This window comes from Trichosurus vulpecula, chromosome 7 (genome assembly GCF_011100635.1).
Source record: "Trichosurus vulpecula isolate mTriVul1 chromosome 7, mTriVul1.pri, whole genome shotgun sequence".
In the NCBI taxonomy this organism is placed as follows: Eukaryota; Metazoa; Chordata; class Mammalia; order Diprotodontia; family Phalangeridae; genus Trichosurus; species Trichosurus vulpecula.
This window is the reverse complement of record NC_050579.1, coordinates 113,329,622-113,351,777: the sequence shown is the minus strand read 5'-3', so window position 1 is coordinate 113,351,777 and position 22,156 is coordinate 113,329,622. Positions and strand designations below refer to the sequence as shown.

At 34.2% G+C, this 22,156-nt stretch overlaps 1 protein-coding gene across 1 annotated transcript in view; it reads left to right on the top strand.

Moving 5' to 3' along the window:
- UTRN (utrophin) overlaps nt 1-22,156 on the top strand; it is a 467,326-nt gene that overhangs the window by 84,656 nt on the left and 360,514 nt on the right. The window contains exons 22-29 of the mRNA XM_036766848.1: nt 2,751-2,864; nt 6,497-6,652; nt 8,690-8,860; nt 10,817-10,996; nt 15,234-15,368; nt 16,555-16,704; nt 20,205-20,366; nt 21,159-21,287. Of these exons, the coding sequence (XP_036622743.1) occupies nt 2,751-2,864; nt 6,497-6,652; nt 8,690-8,860; nt 10,817-10,996; nt 15,234-15,368; nt 16,555-16,704; nt 20,205-20,366; nt 21,159-21,287 (1,197 nt within the window). The remainder of the gene's footprint in view (nt 1-2,750; nt 2,865-6,496; nt 6,653-8,689; nt 8,861-10,816; nt 10,997-15,233; nt 15,369-16,554; nt 16,705-20,204; nt 20,367-21,158; nt 21,288-22,156) is intronic.

Below are 22,156 nucleotides of genomic sequence, written 5' to 3'. Positions count from 1 at the left end.
ATCAACACAGTGACCAATCCTAATAATATTAATAGCAGGAGACTTTATGTTGTGGAAACCTACTACACACCTTGACAGAGAAGTGATGAATTCAGGCTGTAAAGTGAGAGAGATTTTTTGGTTATGACTATTGCAGGGATTTGTTTTTCTGGACTCTATATTTGTCAAAAGGATTTTGTTTTTCTTTTTCCTGAGTGAGTTGGAGACAGTTTGAGGGGAGAGAAAATAAATTCTTATTAATTGAAAACAACATAAAAAATGTCCAGAAATAAACCATGATTGTGAAAATCTTGGAAATCATATCATATGAAGAATAGTGGAAGGACTGGGAATAGTTAGATTTGAGAAGAGAAGCCTGAGCAATTCATAATCATTCTTGAAAGGGCTTTCCTTTAGAGATATTTATAAACTCCTTTTCTTTTGCATTCCCCAAATCGTAAATTGTATAAGTATATGAGCAAATAGGTCTCAAGGGAAGAGTACCCAGCTTATCTATAACAATATGGAAAAAAAGCTCTAAATCACTACTAATTAGAAAAATGCAAATTAAAGCAATGTTGAGATTTTATCTTACACTCATCAAAGTAACAAATATGAAAAAAAGGAGATGATAAATGGCAGTGGGACTGTGGGAAAACACGCACATTGATGCATCTGTGAGTGGGTACAACCATTCTGGAAAGCAATTTGGAATTACACACAAAAGTTACTAAATGGTTCATGCCCTTTGACTCAACTATGTATCTGTTAGACCCATAACCAAAAGAGATTAAAGAAGGAGAAAAAGTTCCTTTATATACAGTAATATTTAAAGCAGCCATTTTCATGCCAAAAAATCAGAAACTAAAAATTGAGGAATGACAGCATAAGTTTTTTTTGTGGCACATGAATATGATGGATTATTGTTGTGCTGTAAGAAATGAGGAAACAGATGGTTTTAAAAAGACAGGGAAGGTTTGATGTACTAATGTGAATCAAGTCAACAGAATCAGAAAAAAACAGTTTGAATCATAAGATCAGTATTTTAAAAATGGACAATTGTGAAGACTTTATATACTGGCGAAGAATGAAATGATCAGGGCCAGGAGAATAATTTATACAGTAACATTATAAAAAATAAACAATTTTGAAAGCTGTAAGAACTATGATTAATATAAAAACCATTCATTGTTCCAGATGACCAGCGATGAAATGTGCTATCCACTACAGAAAGGTGATGGATTCAGGGTGTTATGTTAGACATATATATTTTTAAGTGTGACCATTGAAGGAATTTGTTTTACTTGACTATGCATATTTGTTACAAGAAATTTGTTTTTCTCTGCTTTGTTTTATTTTTTTTTTTATGCTCTTGAGGGGTTTGAGAGAAAATAAATTTCTCTTAAAATGGAAGGGTGAGGGGTGCTATAGATGTGAAATATTGCATTCATTTTTCACATGAGGTCATTGTATTATTCATTTTACTTAACTGTTTTGTTACAAGATGCCTCATGAAGTGGTAATAATCTGCAAATGTAAACAATTTAAAAACAATACATCAACAATGCTTAAAGTATATGTAATTAATGAGCAGAAATTAAGGAAAATACATTACAGATCAGGGTGTAAGGAAAATGTTTTAAAGCGTTAGATCTGTCCAACAATGGAATGCACTATATTGTGATATATTAAACTACCTGTCATTGGAAATATTTGAGTAAAAACTGTGTGATCATATGTCAGGGATGATATAGAAAGGATTCATGGTATTATATTAGAGGTTAGGCTGATATCTTCCAGGGTCTTCCTTCTTTATTTTTCTATGGCTGTGTATTTTAAATCTATTATTCTTCCGCAATCAAAAAACATTCCATTTAGGCTGTCAACCCTATGTATTTAAATTCTAAGAGCATCTTCTGGAGGGAAGTCTGGGATTATGGTTGTTAAAGATGCTGGGAATTAAAATACCTGAATTTAAATTAAATTAAAATTCAAAATGTTGCAGCATTGTCTGACTGTTTTACTTTCTGAGAGAAACTATGCTGCATATATTTTGATATGTACTTGTTGTCTTCTCCATTAGAATGTGAGCTCCTTAGGAGGAGGGATTGTTTCTGTCTTTGTTTTTTTTATCCCAAGTGCCCAGCACAGTGTATGATACTTATTAAATATTTGTTAATTGACTTATTTATTAACAAATTGATGCTTTTTTTTTTTTGCAACCTGAGAGTTGCTTATTCAATGCCCTCTTTCCTACCAACAACCAAAAAAAGGTGCCAAACAGTATTTATTAGTTATTCTAGCCCTTAATAGACAGTTTGTGGAAAAAAGGTAAAGATATCTCCGTAATAATTTGCCTCAAATTAAATATCAAAATAAAAAAATTAGCTGATATTAACCTAGGATGTCACTTTATAAAAAAATCTTAGACTTTCATAGATACTATAAGTATCTAAGTACTTAGATTTATAAAGTAAGTTTTTAATAACATAGCTTTTAATTTTACTAATGTATATTCAGCTGACAGTACTTTGTAATTTGGAGAATAAAATACATGATTTCTGTGGACTATTCATTTGCACATGAGAACAGCTTGTTCATGAATGGAGAAAATTATTATGTGGAAGATAATTTATGAAAGGAAGCAAGAAAAGATTTAAGTGATATTAAAGTTTCCTAAAGTTGCTCTGTTCAATAGCAATTGGTCTTGAGACGTAGGAGTTTGTTTGCCACTGATGGATATCTGCTTTTCATTACTGTCTTTGATTTAGGCTGATTCTAAAGTCATTGAGAAGTGGGTAGATGGTGTGAAAGACTTCTTAATGACAGAGCGAGCTGTCCAAGGAGATGCTGAAGGGCTTCAAAGACAGCTTGACCAATGCAATGTAAGTTTTGCTGATCTTACCAGCCTAGTGTAATAAATAATAACATTTTGCTTTATCTTCCTTATTACATGCTTCTACTATCAAAATTTGATATGTATGAGATGATCAACTGTAGGTAAAGTATTTTTTCTTGTAAAAGTATTTTGACTTTATGGTTACAAAAAAGACTTGCAGAGTTTTCACGTTTTCATTTTAATCGTAATATTTGTGTTGAGAGATGGCCTGGCATTTTGGATGGAGAATTAGGCTACAAAACAGGATTACGTGGTTTTAGGTGATTCATACTGTCTTTGTGATGGAATGTCATTTAGCTCTCAGTGCTTCAGGAAGCTCTCTTAAGATTATAAATTGCAGATTTGTGTCATTAGAGGGAGTTTGCAAAGCAGTTGTTTTCCATCCTGACGAAATTATGATTTCACATCCCCTTCATCAGACAAAAAGAATATTGCATTGAAAGCATCTGCATAGATATACCTAGATTTTGTTTTACCTTTTGTGACTAAGGTAACAGTTTATAAGAATTATAACTTCAAAGGAATTTATAGACCATCTAATGCTACGCTTTCATATTATAGATGAGGTAGCTTGGTGGCTTGTTAGATAGACTTGGAATGCTACACATGGAGTGGCAAAGATTTGAGGTTGAGTCTTGCCTCAGACATTTACCAGCTTTGTGATTTTTGCAAAGTTACTTAACTCCTATTTTCCTCAGTTTTCACATATATAAAATGGGGATGATAATAGCACCTACTTTGCTGGCTTCTCATGATGACAAAATTATAATTATGAGATAATTTTGCAAGCCATAAATCATTGTAAAAATCTTATCTTTTATTATGATAAAGAAATTGACTTTTTCTTTTAAGGGGTATTTTTAGTACATTAATTAGACTTTTTGTATGACTTATGTTCATTTCATCTTTTAAGACCAACACATGAATGTGAACATTTTTGTAAATTGCTATATCTTGTTTGTAGAATATGTAAATCTTAGTGCTTCACAATTCCACAGTAAGAGAGAATTATTTACATCCCATTTAGACAGCTATATATACTGAAGCACTCAGGCAAAATGAATTACTTAAAGGTTAATAGCAAGTCAGTCTCCAGGAATCCTCATCCATGGCCTTTGTTCATAAAGCCTTCAGAATTATAAAAGTAATTGGAGTAGTTGTCATCACAGTCACATACCCCTTTATCTGTGTGTGTGCTGGCCATTAACTTGCTGATGATGTTCACATTCACGAGAGACACCATGGAATGGCCTCAGAGTGAGGAAGACCTGGATGCATGTATATTCTCTGACACAATTGGACTTTGTGACCCTGGCCAAAGCCCCTGACTATAAATTGCATGCAAGGTGCCACTCTGTGCTGCTAGATAGAGTTCTTGACCATGAGATCTTTACACAATTAAAATCATGTCTTTTTAAAAAAAATTGTTCATATATAAAGAAGGAAAGGCATCGGGTAGATTAGAATACTAGACAGAAGATTGCCCCCTGCCTCTTGGTTTCTCTGATTTCCTTCAAGTCCCATCTAAAATCTGACGTGTCATCAAAAGTCTTTCCCTTTTGTTGTTCTCCCATCATGTCTGACTCTTCATGACTCCATTTGGGGTTTTCTTGGCAAAGGTACTGCAGTGGTTTGCCATTGCCTTCTCCAGCTCATTTTGTAGGTGAGGAAACTGAGGCAGACAGGGTTAAGTGATTTGCCAAGGGTCATAAAGCTAGTTAGCATCTGAGATTGGATTTATATTGAGGTTTTCCTGACTCTAGACCCAGTGATCTGTCCGCTGTGGCACCTAACTGCCCTGGCCTTTCCCAATCCCCCTTTGATTCTCGTTCCTTCCCCCTGTTGATCATACCCATTTTATCCTGTATGTAGCTTATTTGTACGTAGTTGCTTTCATGTTGTCTCCCTCATTAGACTGAGTTTCTTAGAGCAGAGGCTTTCTTTTGCCTTTCTTTGTATTCCCAGCACTTAGCACAATGCCTGGAACATTGCAGGTGCTTAATATATATTGGAAGACTAAGTGGACAACTAGGTGGCACGGTGGATAAAGCCCTGGCCCTGGAGTAAGGATCTGAGTTCAAATGTGGTCTCAGATATTTACTAGCTGTGTGACCCATGGTAGGTCACTTAACCCCCTTCCTCTCCCCCCACCCCCCAAAGTGAATGAAAACTAACCTTGGAAACAGGACAACCTTGCTTCAAGTTCTGCCTTGACTACAAACTAACTCTTCCTGGGACAAGTCTCTTAGCCTCTAAGTGTTCTAGGCAACTCTTAGGACAATATTTTACAGATAGCTTGATGATCTATACTTTTGGAGGGGGTTTCCATATGAGGAATTGCTTTTACCCAGGAAATCCTTTGTCCATCCCACTTTCCCCCCAATAACGTATCATTTTACCTGTCTTTACAAGGAACGTGGCTGACTGTAGAAGTTCAAGACTTCAGTGGTTATTTATTCCAAGCCATATATGACTGAAACATGAAAGAAATAATTATGCAGCTTCTATTTCAAGACCTTTGAGAGAGAATCCACTATTTCCTAATGTGTCTGATGGTTCTTTTGGACTGTTCTATGACCTTCCTGGCATCAAACCTGAATTTGCCACTTTGTGATTTTCACCCATTTGTCCCAGTTCTAACTTCTGGTGCTAAAGAGCACATGTCTGATCTCTCTTCTACATGACAGCCATTCAGATAACTTGTTGGTAATTATCATGTGTCACATGGGTCTTAATAATAACGATAGTAATGCTGGCATTTATATCATAATTTAAAGGTTTGCAAAGTATTCTACCTACATCTTCTCATTTGATCCTTGCTGCAACCCTGTGGCATAGGTGCTATTGTTATTATAATCCCCCCATCTTATAGATGAGGTAACTGAAGCAGAGAGAAGGTAAGTGATTTGCTAAGAGTCATACAGCTAGTGTCTAAGGTAGGATTTGAACTCAGATCTCCCTAACTACAAATTCAGCATTTTATGCACTAGACAATCTAGTGACCACCCAGTGTTCTCCTCTTCAGGATTAATAGCTCCTTCCTTTACCTGACCTTCATGTGAAATATATGCAGGGCCCTTTATTGTCCTGGTTTCCCTTCTCCTGATATCCTCTAGTCTTTCCTGACTATGTCGACAAGAACTGAACACTGTACTTCACATGAGGTTTGACTAGGTGGGACAGCACTATCACTTCCTTCCTTTTAAAAGCTATGCTTCTTATAATGCAGTCCATGACCGAAAGTATCTCATCTAACCCCTCCATTTTATATGTGAACAAACTTGAGCCCCAGAAAAGCAAGGTGATTTTTCTAAGGTTATTTCACCAATAAGTCCATAGTCTGAGAAGACAAGAGTTTGCTTGACTCCCATTCCTTCTACCAGAAGCCTATGTTTTGTTTTTTAAGATTGTTATGAACTTTGCCACAAATTGAAACATGCCTGCAAAAGAAGGAGTAACATCTTACAGAGCATTCTTAATATTTAACAAAGCGGGAACAAAGGAATTGACATAAAAAGACAAACCTATTTGTACTCTGTGTGCCCTTCCAAGTTCTTATTGAAATTTCTTTACTTTTGCTTTCATTTTCATATACAAGTGTTTTTATTGTGTGTATAGGCATTTGTTAATGAAATGGAAACAATTGATTCATCCCTCAAAGAAATGAAGGAAATAGAGTCTGCTTTGAGAAGCCATCCAGTTGCTGGAGTTAAAACTTGGGTGCAGACAATGCTTGTAGACTATCAGACGCAGTGGGAGAAACTCAGCAAGCAAGTGAGTTTTGTAATCGTAACTGTCTGTATATTGTTTACTTAATAATTGACACAACTTCATTGTTTTTTTTAACATTTTTAATTTTTTCAATCAATAAGCATTTATTATCTCTTCCTCTTTCCTTTCCCTACCCCTCCACTGGAAAAAAAAAAATCAAACCCTCCCCTCTTTTTCTTCCCCTCCCCCTTTGCCAAATTTATGTTTAGATTCTTGGCTTTTTCTTCTTTCAGATGAATTTTGTTATTTTTTTTCTATTTCTTTAAAGTAACCCCACGTAGTTTGAGTGAGATGACACTGCATAAGTAGGTTAAGGTAGGTGGTATTGTTATAGTTTATTGGCTCAGCCTAATGATGAACAATTAATATCTTACAAAGTATCTTTTTTTAATTAGAAAGTATTTTAGGATTGTAGTCATAATTCCTGTGTATCTAAGGTATTTTTTAGATTCTGTACTTACTTTGAATGGATGTTTTTTTCTCTCCTACCCTTTTTCGTAATACACTGAAAGTTTGATTATTATTTGAGATTTCACTTTCTCTTATGTTTTCAATTGTTGCCTTTTTAGAGATGATTCTCAAATCTGTGTGCCCAGTTTCATCTACTGCTTTTCATATCTACTTTGATGTTTTGTTAATACCTCAAACTCATAAAGTCTCCGATCCATCATCTTTCCTATTATATCTACCCCTCCTTTTAATGTCATGTTTTCAGTTGATGACAGCACCATTCTAATTATAAGAGCTCAAATCCTCAGTCATCTTTTATTTATCCATTTCCCTTATTCTCTATTCTTACATCTAGTCATTTGCAAAAACCTAGGAATCTACCTTTTGGAAAATTAAAACCAAAAACCAAAAACTTTCCCCTCCTTTCCGCTTCTACTTTCACTATTTTAATTCAGACAATTATTTTATCCTAGACTATTATAATATGCTTCTAAACTAATCTCCTTTCCTAAACTTGTTGCCCTCCATAATGTGTGAACGTGTGCCAAAGTAATCTTTGCAATGAACAAATCTCATCATATTAAAATCTACTTTAAAAAAATCAATTTTTTTACTTATGCTATACCCCAACAAATCAAGAAAACACAAACACACACACACACTCACACACACAAGATTTCTCTTTACCTTTTGAGGACTTACTCTTATTTATTTTTTGGTGGGGAGAAGCCAATTGGGGTTAAGTGACTTACCCAGGGTCACACACCTAGTATGTGTCTGAGGTCAGATTCGAACTCATATTCTCCTGATTCCAGGGCTGGTTGCTCTATCTTCATCACCTAACTCTGTGAATTTTTCCTTGATTCTAGCAGTTAGGAATTCTCCCTTCCTTGTTCTTCTCTGGCCCCTCAATTTCATCTTTTTTATTTACTTAATTTTTTTTTTTTTGCAAGTTGTAATGTAGTTAAGTGTGTCTTATTATCCCAAGCACCTAGGGCAGAGTAAGTACTTAATGTGTGTTTGTTTCATTGAAGTGAATTCTTACTACCTCATGTTTTCCACAGGACTTGGGATCAAGCTAGATTTGTTGCTTAATTTGATAATATTTATTTTGTTGCTGGGGAAGGGGAGAGAAGCTGGGAGAAGTAATAATTTAGATAGATTTCATTTTGTTCTTTTCCCTTCCTACATCAAATTTTCCAGCAATTCCCAGTATAAAAATACAATTAAAAAAATCAATAATACTTAACATAATTGAACATCCCATCTAAGCCATACCCAATCATGAAAAAAATGCCAGGAGGAGAAAGATTGTTCATGTTATCCCCACTTTCCCCAACTGTCTTCAGGACATTTTTCACTTTCTAATAATTTAAAGTTGCCAGTTGCCAACACTGGATTTTTATCACCAGCCTTTGTTCTTTGGGAATATAATGCTTAGCATTGTATTCTCAATGAAATTATACTTTTCATTGCTACAAAATAGTGGATGGTCTGTGAATTTTTTATAATGTGATTTTTAAAACAAAGTTGCAAAATAATTAAAAAAAATTACCCAAATCTTTTGTTTTTGTAACAACTTTCCCCTAGATTGCTATTCAGAAGAATAAGTTATCTGAAAGTCAGGAAAAAGCTATGAATCTGAAGAAGGACTTGGCAGAGATGCAGGAATGGATGACTCAGGCTGAAGAAGAGTATTTGGAAAAGGATTTTGAATACAAATCACCAGAAGAACTAGAGAGTGCTGTTGAAGAAATGAAGGTAGGAGTATAATCATATAAAAATTGGATTTAGGCTATTTATTTCAATTTTGGGATGAGAATAATTTGTTTCCGCGAACAAGAGAGTTTGCCTTCTAGAAGCCAGCTCTGTCCTTAAAATCTCATGGTCCTCTCTTCTTTCCTTTGTATGTGAAGCAACTAGTTTTTTAAAAAATTAAAAAAAAATTTATATGCCTGGGACTCCCCAGTTGCTAGCAAGTCTCACTGATAGCCTCTTTGTCACTTAGTAAGGCAACAGAACCCTTCACCACTACTTTGATATCCAGTCAGCCCACAGCATTTATTTCCCTCATATTTGTACTATGTAAATTGTTCAGTGCACTTAAAAAAAATACTCTGGGCATGGTGCCCAGCTTTCAAGTATTGCTTCAGTTGTCCTTGAGTGTTTTAGCTGACACAGAAACTATGACTTTAAAGGGCATTTTGATCCACTTGAGAACAAGTAGTGACTCTTTTTAGCCAAAATTTAATCTGCCTGAATGTATAAGCTGAAGAAACCGTCAAATCAGTACCTTTGCTGAAAATAGCATTGTTTGTGGAATTAGTTTTGTTGCTTAGAGTCTTAGTGTTTTTGTTGGAATAAGTGCTTATTAGGAGGTACTTACTGTTTCTAAAAGGCATTTAAGGAATTTTGGATCACCAAGAATCTTTAAGTTAGCTTGAAATTTTAAGAAGAGTCAACTCTTGCTTGACTGCCGTTGCACTGATACCATTTAAATTATTGAGAGTAGTTGAGTGGATGAATGAACATCATTTAATTTCTTTTTCATTTATATTCTACACATATTCTATTGGTTACACTTAATTCTCAAAGAAACTGGGAAATTATAATACAGAGAGATTATAGAAATTTAAAAAAATAGCATTTTAGAATACTCAGAGATGTCATGAGATGTTGTATTTTCTTTTCCAGAATAGGGGAAGAGTTTTGGGTCGAGAAATAAGTATATAAAAAAGCTCTAAAAGCTTTTAATTCTTGTGTCAGGTCTTTATTGTGTGCCTTTTATGGTTTTGTGTGAGAAGTTAGAAGTTCTCATAATGTACCATTAACCAGTATTCAAATGTAAATAGAAGGAAATTATAAACCAGATATAATGATTTGAGGGATTATCTGATATTTTATATTGCCCTTGGATTTGATCTCTCCCATTAATGAGAAAATTTTGTGTGAAGACCTTGTGGTCATTTCAGATTAATTAAGTTTCACTTCTGCTCCTACCTTGAGAGGGAGCATGGTCCATGGAAAGTTAGAGGATGTGGGTTGAGTCCTGGCTCTGGCCTGTACCTTCTGACCTTTGACACCTTGCCTGAGTCTCTTACCTTCACTTTCCTCATATATCAGACAATGAGGTTGGACTAAATGAATTCTTAGGTGATTCTGCAGCCATTGCACGTGACTTAGGTGTTCAGCATCTCTGCTGATAGTTTCATTGTGATCCTCAGGGGACCAACTGATTGAAACATACTTAGTTCTTATAAAGAAAATTGTACGTTCTCTCCATTAAAAATTTAGTATTTAAACTTTTTAGGGGGTCTTTTTGAAATGTAAAAGGCCATTGAATGAGGAAGAATATTATGGCAATAGCTTCTGAAGTCACCTGCATTATGCTACTATAGTATTAAGTAGAATGTATGCAGTTATCATGAAAAGTAGTGTATTTATTATATAGATTCATGTTCATATTTGTGTTTGCTCAGCCCTGCAGGAGCATACACCCTTTGAATACCAGATTTGACAATCCTTTATTTACTGTTTTTGTCTTTGTTTAAAAAAACAATGCCTTGAAATCCAGTCAATTGTGATAACTGATTTAGATACTAGTATTCTAATTAAAGTTTAGAAAGGAAACAAAATGAAAACATTTATAAAATAGTCATGGAAGGGAGAAGTGCTTTAAATTTTTTTCTTCTTAATGTTTAACCTCTCTTTCCATAGAGGGCAAAAGAGGATGTGTTGCAGAAGGAGGTGCGAGTGAAGATTTTGAAAGACAGCATCAAGTTGTTAGCTGCAAAAGTGCCATCTGGTGGTGAAGAATTAACATCTGAGTTGAATGTTGTATTGGAAAACTATCAGCTTCTTTGTAATCGAATTCGCGGGAAATGCCATACACTAGAGGTTTGTTTCTTCCCTCTCTCACCCCCTTTTCATAAAAATGCACTTTGAATTTGTAGTCATTTATGCAAGGTTAGGAATGAAATTGTCTAATCTACTTATCTTTACTGGCTATATTCACTTTAATATAATACTTAAGTGGATCCATGATCATATTGATATCAATGCTGTTTCCAGTGGTGCATATTATAAGCCAGCTACTCCTCCTGAACCCTTGGGCCTATTGTACATTTCCTCCTGCGATCCTCTGTAGGAGGTCCTCCCAGGATGCTCTTGGTACCAGTTTCTCCTTGCTGTCACTATGTGATTCAGTCACCTTTTTCCAGTTGTACATTTTCCTTTGTATAAGTTTTTCTATTTCTTCTTTGTTTTTTATTTGAGCTATTCCTTCTAACAAATAAGAAAGAGGGAAGGGAAAGCATTTCAGTAAAACCAAGCAGCACAGTGAGGAGGGAAGAAAAAAAAAGAAAATAATTTACATGATAACGTTATTATATATTTAAAAGGAATAGCAAGTTGTACATAACAGATTTGCAGTTTCATGTGCAATCATTTTTAAAATAATATTATGTGTTGGAAATACATATTTTCCCCCATAAATTAAAAGTAAATAAAAATTAGTAAAACCAAGTGGCACATTTAAAAAATAGCATCTTAGTTATGCCATTTTCCCATTGGTAACATCCAGTGTTTTGCTCATGCCCCTCATGGATTTTCCTTTTTCTTTCTGAGTGATCTGCAGCCCTACTTGTTCAGAGACTATTATGTTTCATGGTTTGCAGCCAGATAATTCCTGGTTAATTTCATTAATCCACTTATGATGCTGAGACTCTAAAATGAAATCACCATCATCTGATAATTCTGCCTAACTGTTCATGTAGTACAAACCAAATGGATAAAGACTTCCTGTTGTCCAGATTTTGATATGCCATTGGGTGGATAGCACAAAGAGCGAATCCATCATTTTTTATGGGTTTAGCAAATATTTCACAGATGAATTGGAACTAAAATTGAATAGGAAGAGAGTAGGCTGGTTTGATTTGGAGAAATTAAGGCAAACTTTTAATAATTCCAAACTCCTCTCTAGAACTGTTTCATTTTTATACTCATCAACAGTAGGGATTGTTGTGTTTATATTTGTATCTTCTGTGCCTAATACAGTGCCTGGCACATTATAGGCTCTTCATGGATTAATTGATTAGCACCATTATTTTATATAGCTTACTTTAAAGGAAAGAATGCTAAGGTAAAGGTCAAGTGTTCTGGATTCTGATCTAAGTTCTACTAGTAACCATCATGGTGACCATTGTCAAGTTTTTAGTTTTCTGGTTTTCAGTTTTTTTCATCTATAAAATTGAGTGTCTTGGATTAGATGTTTTCAATTATATCTTCTATCTTTGCTGCTATAATTAAGTGAAGGAAAAATGAAGAGAAAATGAAACAATATTTTAAAAGCAACTTAATATTGTTACTCTAAATTATTAAACACAATATGCTTTGCTGTTGTGGGGAGAGTGCTTTTCTTAGATCCAGAAGAGAATTGGTTTTAATCTTATGTCTCATCAGACTCTCTCTGAGACCATGTTCAAATCCCTTAAATCTCTGAGCCTCAGAGTCATCACCTATAAAATGCAGGTAGGAAAATCTGTGCTGCCAACTGGAGAACATATGTAAGAAACTTTGAAATATTTAATAATGCTGCATAAATGTCAGCAATAACCAACGTCAGCAATGTCCTCAATAAGAGGAATTAATGAAACCTCATTGGATTATATAACAGTGTAGTAACACTACTCCTTTCGTCCGTCATATTTTATGTTTTAACTAGATGAGGATCACATATTGTATCTGAATGATCACAACTTTTGACTTTATGGTTTATAAGTGTAATGGCCCTGTAATTTTATCTGATATTTTTTCTTGAAGATAGGCTATTTTGTTCATTTGGTTAAAAATTGTCATTAAGATTGGCCAACACAGGATTATAGGGTGTTAGGTGTGGAAGACAACTATGATCAACAGTAACATTTAATTCATTTCCTAAAACATTGTTATCATTTAATCCTCTAAATTAAGGAATGTCTTCCTCAAGATGGTTTTTAACAGTCAAAGTATTAGCTATGTTTTATATGAAAATTTCTTTAAATCAAAAAATAATCTCTGGTTAGAACTCAAAGACTGGAATAGATAGAATTTGTAAACAATAAAAGAAAATATCTTAGTGAGAATGGAAACTAAGGTTTCTTGGGAAAAAGAAGAACAGAGAGTGGGAGCAAGAGGAGAGAAGGAATCCAATACAACTTCCTTCTATGTTTCTCATTCAAATAGAAGGAGAACTTGGAGATTTTAGAAAGGCAAATTGGCCATGTATCTTGAAGGGAAAATAAACCAGGCATAAAAGATTGCCAAAATTTAAGTAGTTGTCAGAAGTAGCGTTTGATAAAAAAATTTGCAAACCGCAAAATACTATAGAACTACTTCCAAGAAGAGGCAGATTGGTGTTGATACCTTCAGAAGCAAAAAACAGTAGCACTAAAAGAAAGCGTGTTCTCCTACAAGCAAAACATAATGACCTCAAATATGCACTGAGAACTAAAGGATTACAGCTCTTTCAGAAGAATATGTCAAGTCATATTGGACACCATGGGCATATGGACACCATAATATAAAAAATAACATAAGAAAATTGCCTAGAGCTTCTGAACACAGAAAGTGATGATTAAAAAAAAAATACAGAGCTTGTCTTCCAAAGAAAACTCAAGGTTGCAAACTCAAAGGCACATAGTGGTTATGTTTAACCACTCAATTGGGAAATGAAGTTCTGCAAGCAATGAGGAAATAGACCTTAAATAAAAGAAAGAAAACCTAAATGACTAATCTGTACTCACCAGAAAATGCAGGAGGGAATGGAATAATGTTTTCTAAAAAGCAGTAGATTTCAAGATGCAACCGATGACTTGGCCTACAAATATCAGCTTCATCATAAGTAAAAAAAATGAACATTCAACAATAGAGACATTTACAACATTCTTAGCAACCCAGACCTCAAGAGATTATTTACTTCTTGAACATGCCCAGATAATAGAAAGGTAAGAGGAGCAAATGAATGCAGCCACCAAGGACACCTACAACAACAGTGAAGGAAGAGAAACCAGCAAGAGGTTTCTTTCCAAATGTATTGAAGGAGAAGGGGTAAAGTATATATAAACAGCCAGAAGTAACTTCCAAATGAATATCTATTCAGTTATGGCCTTTTCAGTGATGGAGAGTTGTGGAAGGTGGGGGGAGGGAAGAGGAGACATTAACAGGTAATATGAGTAGGGTAGCAAAATAAAAAATAAAAGAAGTAAAGAGGGTCATTAAAGCATCTTTTAAAAAAAATGCCTGGAAGAGAAAAGGGAGAAGATCAGAAAGAAGCAGAGTCAATTAGGGCAGCTTTGAAAGCTGTAAGTTAAGTGTTTTATGTATTTAAAAAGAAAAGCTTATTGCATAGCCACTGATCTGCATTTTCATGGATAATTATCTTCTTCTGTTTTATTATGTCTCTGTGTTTGTGTTTATGTGTGTGTGTGTGTGTGTGTGTGTGTGTGTGTGTGTGTGTGTGTGTGTGTGAATAATTGCCTAGTTTATTGTAAAATAATATTACTTAAAAATAACTTCTAACCTGAGCTGTGCCCTCTGTTTTCCTCCAAAATTAGAATTTCTTAACCTTTTTTTGTTTCAGGGCCCCTTTGGATTCTTTCTCAGAATAATGTTTTTAAGTGCATAAAATAATACAAAGGTTAACAAAGGAGATCAACTATATTGATATATAATTATTAAAATTTTTATAAAAAACATCATGGATCCCAGCCAAATTACTTTTGTCTGTAAATTTAGACTTCTTCGCTATGGTCTTGTTTAATCTCCTAACTTGTCTTTTGATGAATATCAGCTTATTGATAAAGTGATTTGGTATTTAGTAAATGCTGCTTTAGTGTGAACGAAAATTTGCTGGATATTTATGAATGCTTTCTCCTTTACTCTTCTGATCTCCCTAAATTTTTGTTGCATCCTGATCAGATAATAGAGTACTTTCTAATTTTTTTTTTCCATATTGTGGTGGATGGTGTTATAACTAGTCACCGGAACTATGCTTGTTGAATGAAATTATCCTTGATTAAGCAGAACATGTAGATATATGGAGATATTATTATGTGTTCATTGCCCTCCAGACTAATTTCATTTGCCCTCCTTTTAGGAGGTATGGTCTTGCTGGATTGAACTGCTTCATTATTTAGAGCTGGAGACAATCTGGCTAAATACTTTGGAAGAGAGAGTACAAAGCACTGAATCCCTGCCTGAGAAAGCAGATGCTCTCAATGAAGCCCTCGAGGTACTTAAGAGCCATCTTTTTTATGTATGATAATTTCCTCTTAATCTTCCTACTCTCAGATTCATCCTGGGCTAAAATAAAGAAGACAATTTCTTATAGGGTTATTTTGTTCCTTGGAAAGTTACAATTTTAATGAGCATAATCATCAGCTTTTACTATTGCTGAAGTACGTAGCAGCCAGCTTCTGCACATGTGTGAAAAGAGTTCTTGGCTCACTAATCATCTCAGGATCTCTGTGTGAGAGGCAGGTAGCAATTCATATAATCACATTTGAGAAGTTGTGAATCAAAGGCCAAGATATAACTTGTCAGAAGCTACCAAGCAAATGAAAAAAATCTAGGATAAAATTCAGTTGTCTGAATGACTTTTACTTTTTATTCTACAGTTTTTATTATTACTAATAGAACTATGAGAGACAGTGTAGGATAGTGTTTAGACATCCAGTCATATAGCCGTGAAGACCTGGTTTCAAGTCCTGTCTGTAACACATCCTGATTGTGTGGTCCTAAGCAGGTCACTTAGTTTCTCAATTGTCTCTTCAACCTTTTGAAACCATGAATGGCAGAAAAGGTGTTGGTCCACATTGGTATGGGAGAATTTTCACTAGGAGTTCTCTGTACTGATGAAAGTTGGTCTGGTGCAAAAACCACACATAAAAAACTAATATGACTATTTTTCCTTAGAGTAGTTATTACACCGGAAACAAACATCCATTTGATTTGTCTTTTGTAATTGTAATTCAAATCTCCCAAATGAATGGAGTTATCTGTCAATTATACCAGAAAGACCATATCATAATATGGTTTATCTATAATGTGACCTGACTAGAAAAAAGATTGTATTATAAGGCTGTAGCCAATCAATCAATTAATTTATTTTATTCTTCAAGTATTTGAGCACTAGTGCTATTGGCAAGAGTGTGTAGTGAGGAGACAGATGTAATGCAGCCAATTGATGAAAATGATTTAGTTTTTAATAGTAGTGAGGGGCAATGAGGAAGTCAGAGATGAGTTGAAGAGAACTTCCCCAAATTGGTAATAACGTGTAAGACAGATTGCCTATCAATAGTAAATTGAAATGTGACAAAGTGCAGCATAAGAACTGGAATGTGGTAAGATTCAGTTTTAGAGCCTTGATGTGAAGTAATTCCTCGGATGATAAGTTTGGTTTTTTTTTTTCTCTTTAGTCTTTGGAGTCAGTTTTACGCCACCCAGCAGATAATCGCACTCAGATCCGTGAACTTGGTCAGACTCTAATTGATGGTGGGATTCTTGATGACATAATCAGTGAGAAGTTAGAGAACTTCAATAGCCGATATGAAGACTTGAGTCACTTGGTAAGAATACACAGCACTCTTAAATGATGATGTTTAATATTGTTTCAGTTTAAAGGAAGGGCAATTGAGGAAAATAGAGTTTTACTTTGTCGATAATGGTCAGGCTGAAGTCAAACAAAATCATAAAGTAGACCTGACTCAGTTCTTCTTGCATCCACAAAAAGGTTTTTGATATTATTTCTAGCCAAAATTTCTCTTCATTTCCTTTTGGATATAGAACTTTATAGTCTTAATCAGACAAAATGCGTTTTTATATTCAGGTATTGAGGTAAAATAGTGTTTGGGCCTATAAAAAAAAATAAGGAGTTCAAATCATCATCATTAGTGATCTATCTGAATATGTCATTAAGTGTCTTACCTGTCAACAATACTGATAAATTTCATTATATACTTCTGTGCATTGTATAGTAACAGGAAAGAAACATTTCACTGTAAAGTGGTAGGAGTATTTAAACTTTTACAGCAAATTTTAGTAACAATATACAAAATGCAGTGAAAAAAGCAGGATGTGAATTTCTTTGATCTAAAACATTGTACATAGGTCTACACAGCAATGTTTCGCATGTATAAACCTTTATAAGATATTGGAATTATATATGCTTACCTACAACATGTTGAAAAACTATGTAGAATTATGTTGTTTTTTCCTATCTTGACTACTGTGCAAACCATGATACTTATATATGTATGTAAAATGTTTCCTTTTGGAAAACATGTATCTAAAACCAAAAGTAATCATAATATGCATTAATGACACCACAGAAATTTTCCTTGACAAGCACAAGAATAAAGCAAGGTTGTATACTTTACCGACAATATTTCAGCATAGTTCTAGAAATGTTAGCAATAGCAATATGACAAAAAGTAGAATTAAATTCATAAAGTGAGGCAAAGAAGAGACAAGGCTATCCTTAGTTGTTGATGATATCATTTACTGAAATATTATAGGGAATTAGCAAAGAAACTAATTGAGGCACTAAGCAGCGTCAACAAATTTCTAGGCTTCACAATAAACCCACAAAATCAACAATATTTCTATATAATTAAAAAAAGTCTAAAAAGCAAAATAGAAAGTAAAATTTAAAATAACTACAAAATGTGTAAAATATTTTGGAGTTATTCTACCAAAGTTCATCTAATATTTGTACAGCTTGGAATAAAAATGTTTCTTCAAGAAATAAAAGACAACTTATATAATTGCAGTAGTCAGTGCTCATTGCTAGGCCATGCTAATATAATAAAAATGATAATATTACCAGAATTCATTTGATAATTTAATAATTTAGAATTAAGCAATGGCATACTTTATCAAATTGAATTAAAGTCATAACAATTCACTTGGGAGAACAAATGACCAAAGCTAGCAAGGTAAATAATGGAAAAAATTGAGGGGGAGGGAATAGCACTTCCAGATCTCAAATTATATTATAAAGTAGCAGTCATTAAAATCTTTTGTTACTGGTTAAAAAATAGAAAAAAGAAGATATCAATACAGCTGACTTGACAAGGTCTAATTAGAAATAAAGGGAGATTACTTACCCTATGTATAATAAAGGTGAAAACATAAGGAAAGGAACCCCCATTTGCTATGACCTACTGAGAAAACTGGAAAGTAGTTTGGTAGAAATTAGGCTTAGACCAATATCTTATACCATAATATAGAATAAATTCAAAATAGATACGTGATCTGAACATGAAAGATAATACTAGTAAAATGTTACAAGATCAGGGTATCATAGCTATATTTAGGAGATGAATTCTTAACACAGGAATAGATGGAACTAAACATGATAAAATGAATTGATTATATAAAATTGAAAAGCTTTTGGACAAACAAATTTAATGTGTCCAGGAGAAGAATTGGAAGCAGTCAAATGGGATCTTATTTTTTTTTTAATCAAATCTCTGACAGATTTTGATGTCCAAGATATATTATTAATATGAGTACATATGGCCAAAAACCATATCCTAAAAGTTAAAAAAATATGGTAATTCTTTTAAAAAATTATAGGCTATTAATGATTAACATTGTAAACTTTTAACAACTATATCAAAGAATGTTCCACTATTTAATAATGAGAAAAATGAAAGCCAAAATAACTCTGAAATTTCATCTCACACAATACCTGTAAAAATTGGCGAAATTTTGAAAATGAGAAATAGCCATGTTGGCAGGCTCTTGAAAAGGTAGGCCCAATAATTCATTATTGTTGGAGATGTAAATTAGTACAGTCATTGTGGAAAGCAATTGGCTATGATGCAAATCACGTGACTAAAATGTTCTTAACCTTTGACTCAGACATTACAATGTTAGTGATATATCCCCAAGAGGCAGAAAGAAGGGCTCAGTATGCATGAAAACATTTCTAGCATCATTTGTATATGTATGTGGTGTAGTAGTAGTAGTAGTAGTAGTAGTAGTAGTAGTAGTAGTGTTTCTAGCAGCTTTTGTATATGTGTGGGGGTAGTAGTAGTAGTAGTAGAAGAAGAAGAAGAGCTACAAACAAAGTAGGTGCCTATTTATTTGGGGAAATGCCTAAATAAATTTTGATATGTGAATGTAATAGAGTAGTACTCTGCTGTAAGAAATGGTTATCATGATAAATACAGAGAAGCATGCAAAGACTTATATGTACTGATGTTAAGTAAAGTAAATAGAGTCAGGAAAATAAAATTATATAATGAGTACATCCAAATAAATGGACTGAACAATAATCACAAAACAATGATGCATTTTGCAAAATTATAAAGAACAAATCTGTCCCAATTTAAGAGAGATGGAGGAGCCCATGAATGTTGAACGTTTTCTGTGTCGTCACATTTTTTTTTCATGTATTAATTGGTTTGGCAAAATTATTGTTATTCTTTTCTTTAAAATAACAACAACCCATTCTTTGTTACAAGAGGTAACACTGGAAGATGGAAGGGGGAAGCATATAGGGAGAAATCTAAGTGATTTAAGAATAAATAACATTAAAAAGAATCTGTTAAAACATAAATAAAATTATTCCTGAGTCCTAATTCCATCTTTCTTTTTCAGTATTTTCTGATGACGGACAGATAAGCAAACAGTAACTCATATTTCTGTTGCCTTTTAAGGCAATTCGAAGAACAGACAAGTAAAAATGACTTCCCAAAGTCATTCTGTTTGACTTAACAGAACCAGAATTTGAAGTCAGTTCCTTTGACTCCATGTTTCATGATCTTTGCTCTTACCCTTTGTTGTTGTTTAATGTTGTTTATTGAAGAAATCTAATTTTGTGAGGTGTGGTATTTTATGGTTTGCTAAAAGTACAAGTATCTTTTTTTTGTTACAACTGAATAGCATCTTTTCAATGAGTGTTCTTGGATGTTAATTACTTATCTAAATCAAGTCATAGCTTTCTAAATGGTGATGCTCTGCCATCTGTTTCTTCTTGTGACCTGGAATGTATGGATGCTCTTCTGATATCTATACCTAACTGAGTGTATGCTGAGCTTAATACTTTTCTCCTCTGTAGGCAGAGTCCAGACAAATTTCTTTGGAAAAGCAACTACAGACCATGAGGGAAACTGACCACATGCTGCAGGTATTGCAGGAAAGCCTAACCGAGCTGGATAAACAACTCACCACATACTTGACAGATAGAATAGACGCCTTCCAGGTTCCACAAGAGGCTCAGGTAAAATCCTCAGTTATATAAACTTTTCTGATCTTTCCAATCATGGTACAACGAATGGTTTCTGACAGTTCCTGGAGACAACACATTTTATGCAGATGCAGCAATTTCATAATGTAGATCTTCAATCTTGATTTTTATTTATTTTATATTTTTTTTTGGTTTTTTGGCAGGGCAGTTGGGGTTAAGTGACCTGCCCAAGGTCACACAGCTAGTACATGTGTCAAGTGTCTGAGGTCAGATTTGAACTCAGGACCTCCCGAGTCCAGGGCTGGTGCTCTACCCACTGCGCCACCTAGCTGCCCCTTGATTTTTATTTTTTTTTGCAATTTGTCACGGTCCAAGAGGATTTATACATACCATGTGGGCAGCTCTTTGGGGCTTGTTTTAGCTCCTCCTCCCATTAAGAACATGTGGAAAATAATAATCACTCACATTAATAGGGCACTTTAAAGTTTACAAAGCACAAATGAGGAACATGGAGTTTTAACCTATAAGAGATTTTGAGATCATTTAGTCCAACTTCCTCATTTTGCAGATGAGAAAACTGAAGACCAAAGAAGGATATAGTACTTTGCTTCAGGTGGCATGTGCCAGAGTTGAGATTTGAACTCATATCCCTTCTTCCCACCCCCACCTTGAGTCCCTCCCAGCCCTTCTTTTACTCTTGATATAGTGCCAGTGACCCTGCCACATTTGGAGAGTCCCATAATGTTTTCTATTATTTCTCTCTTATACAGTTTCTTTCCATGGCCTATTTTAAAAGTAAACTTCTTCACTATTTTCCTTTGCCAGAAAATTCATGCTGAAATCACAGCCCATGAATTAACATTGGAAGAGCTGAGAAGAAATATACGACCTCAGCAACCCCCCTCTCCAGAAGGCAGGACCCCTCGAGGAGGAAGTCAGATGGATATATTACAGGTAAAGGAGTAGAAGATTCTGTTTCCACCTTTCAAGACAGATGGACAGACAGAATTAAGGGATCATTTGTTAATTGTTAATGAGTTTAATCCTAGACCTATAGAACTGGAAGATATCTGAGAGATCATCTAGTCCAACTCCTTTGTTATTTAGTTGAGGAAATTGATTAAAGGGCTGAGCCAAGGTGACGTAGTTAGATAGTGGTAAAGCCGGAAATTGAGCCCATTTCTGAGTCCCTTTCCAATGTACTGGATTGTAAAGGAACCACAAAGACAGAGCTTTGAGTAGGAGAAGCAGGTTCAAGGAAAGATTTTGAATTCCTTAGATGTAACTGATTTTATGAGACATGAGATGGAAATATGTTACTTGAAAAAAGTCCTTTTTGTGTCCTGTTGTACCACTATGCATACACGTTTCATTTTGTTCATGGGGAAGAAAAAAAATCTGATTTTATAAAGCCATTCAAAATAAGAGGTGTCACCAGGTTTGGACACTGATATTATAGGTATTCAACTGTTACTGAGGTTCTAGAAGAAGATCATGCTGGAGTAAATGATGCCTTTAAAACCGATTCCTAAGAATGATAAAGTTTTAATTTCTCTGAAATCAATTTTATTCTTCATTTTCAAAGATAAATAAACAATTTGTCAAGATAATGCTTGGTTGTGTTTAACTCAGGAGATTATTTGGCCATGTGGATTCCTAAGTATCGATTAACTACTAGGTTTACTGCAGCATTTTAATTTATTCTGGAATACTCAATTTTCATATTTTTAAGAAGGGTTGAACTTCAGCAGTTAAATTGATGGTAACATAATTAGGTGTGAAATTTTTTCTGATATGAAACATCTATTTTTATTATCACCATT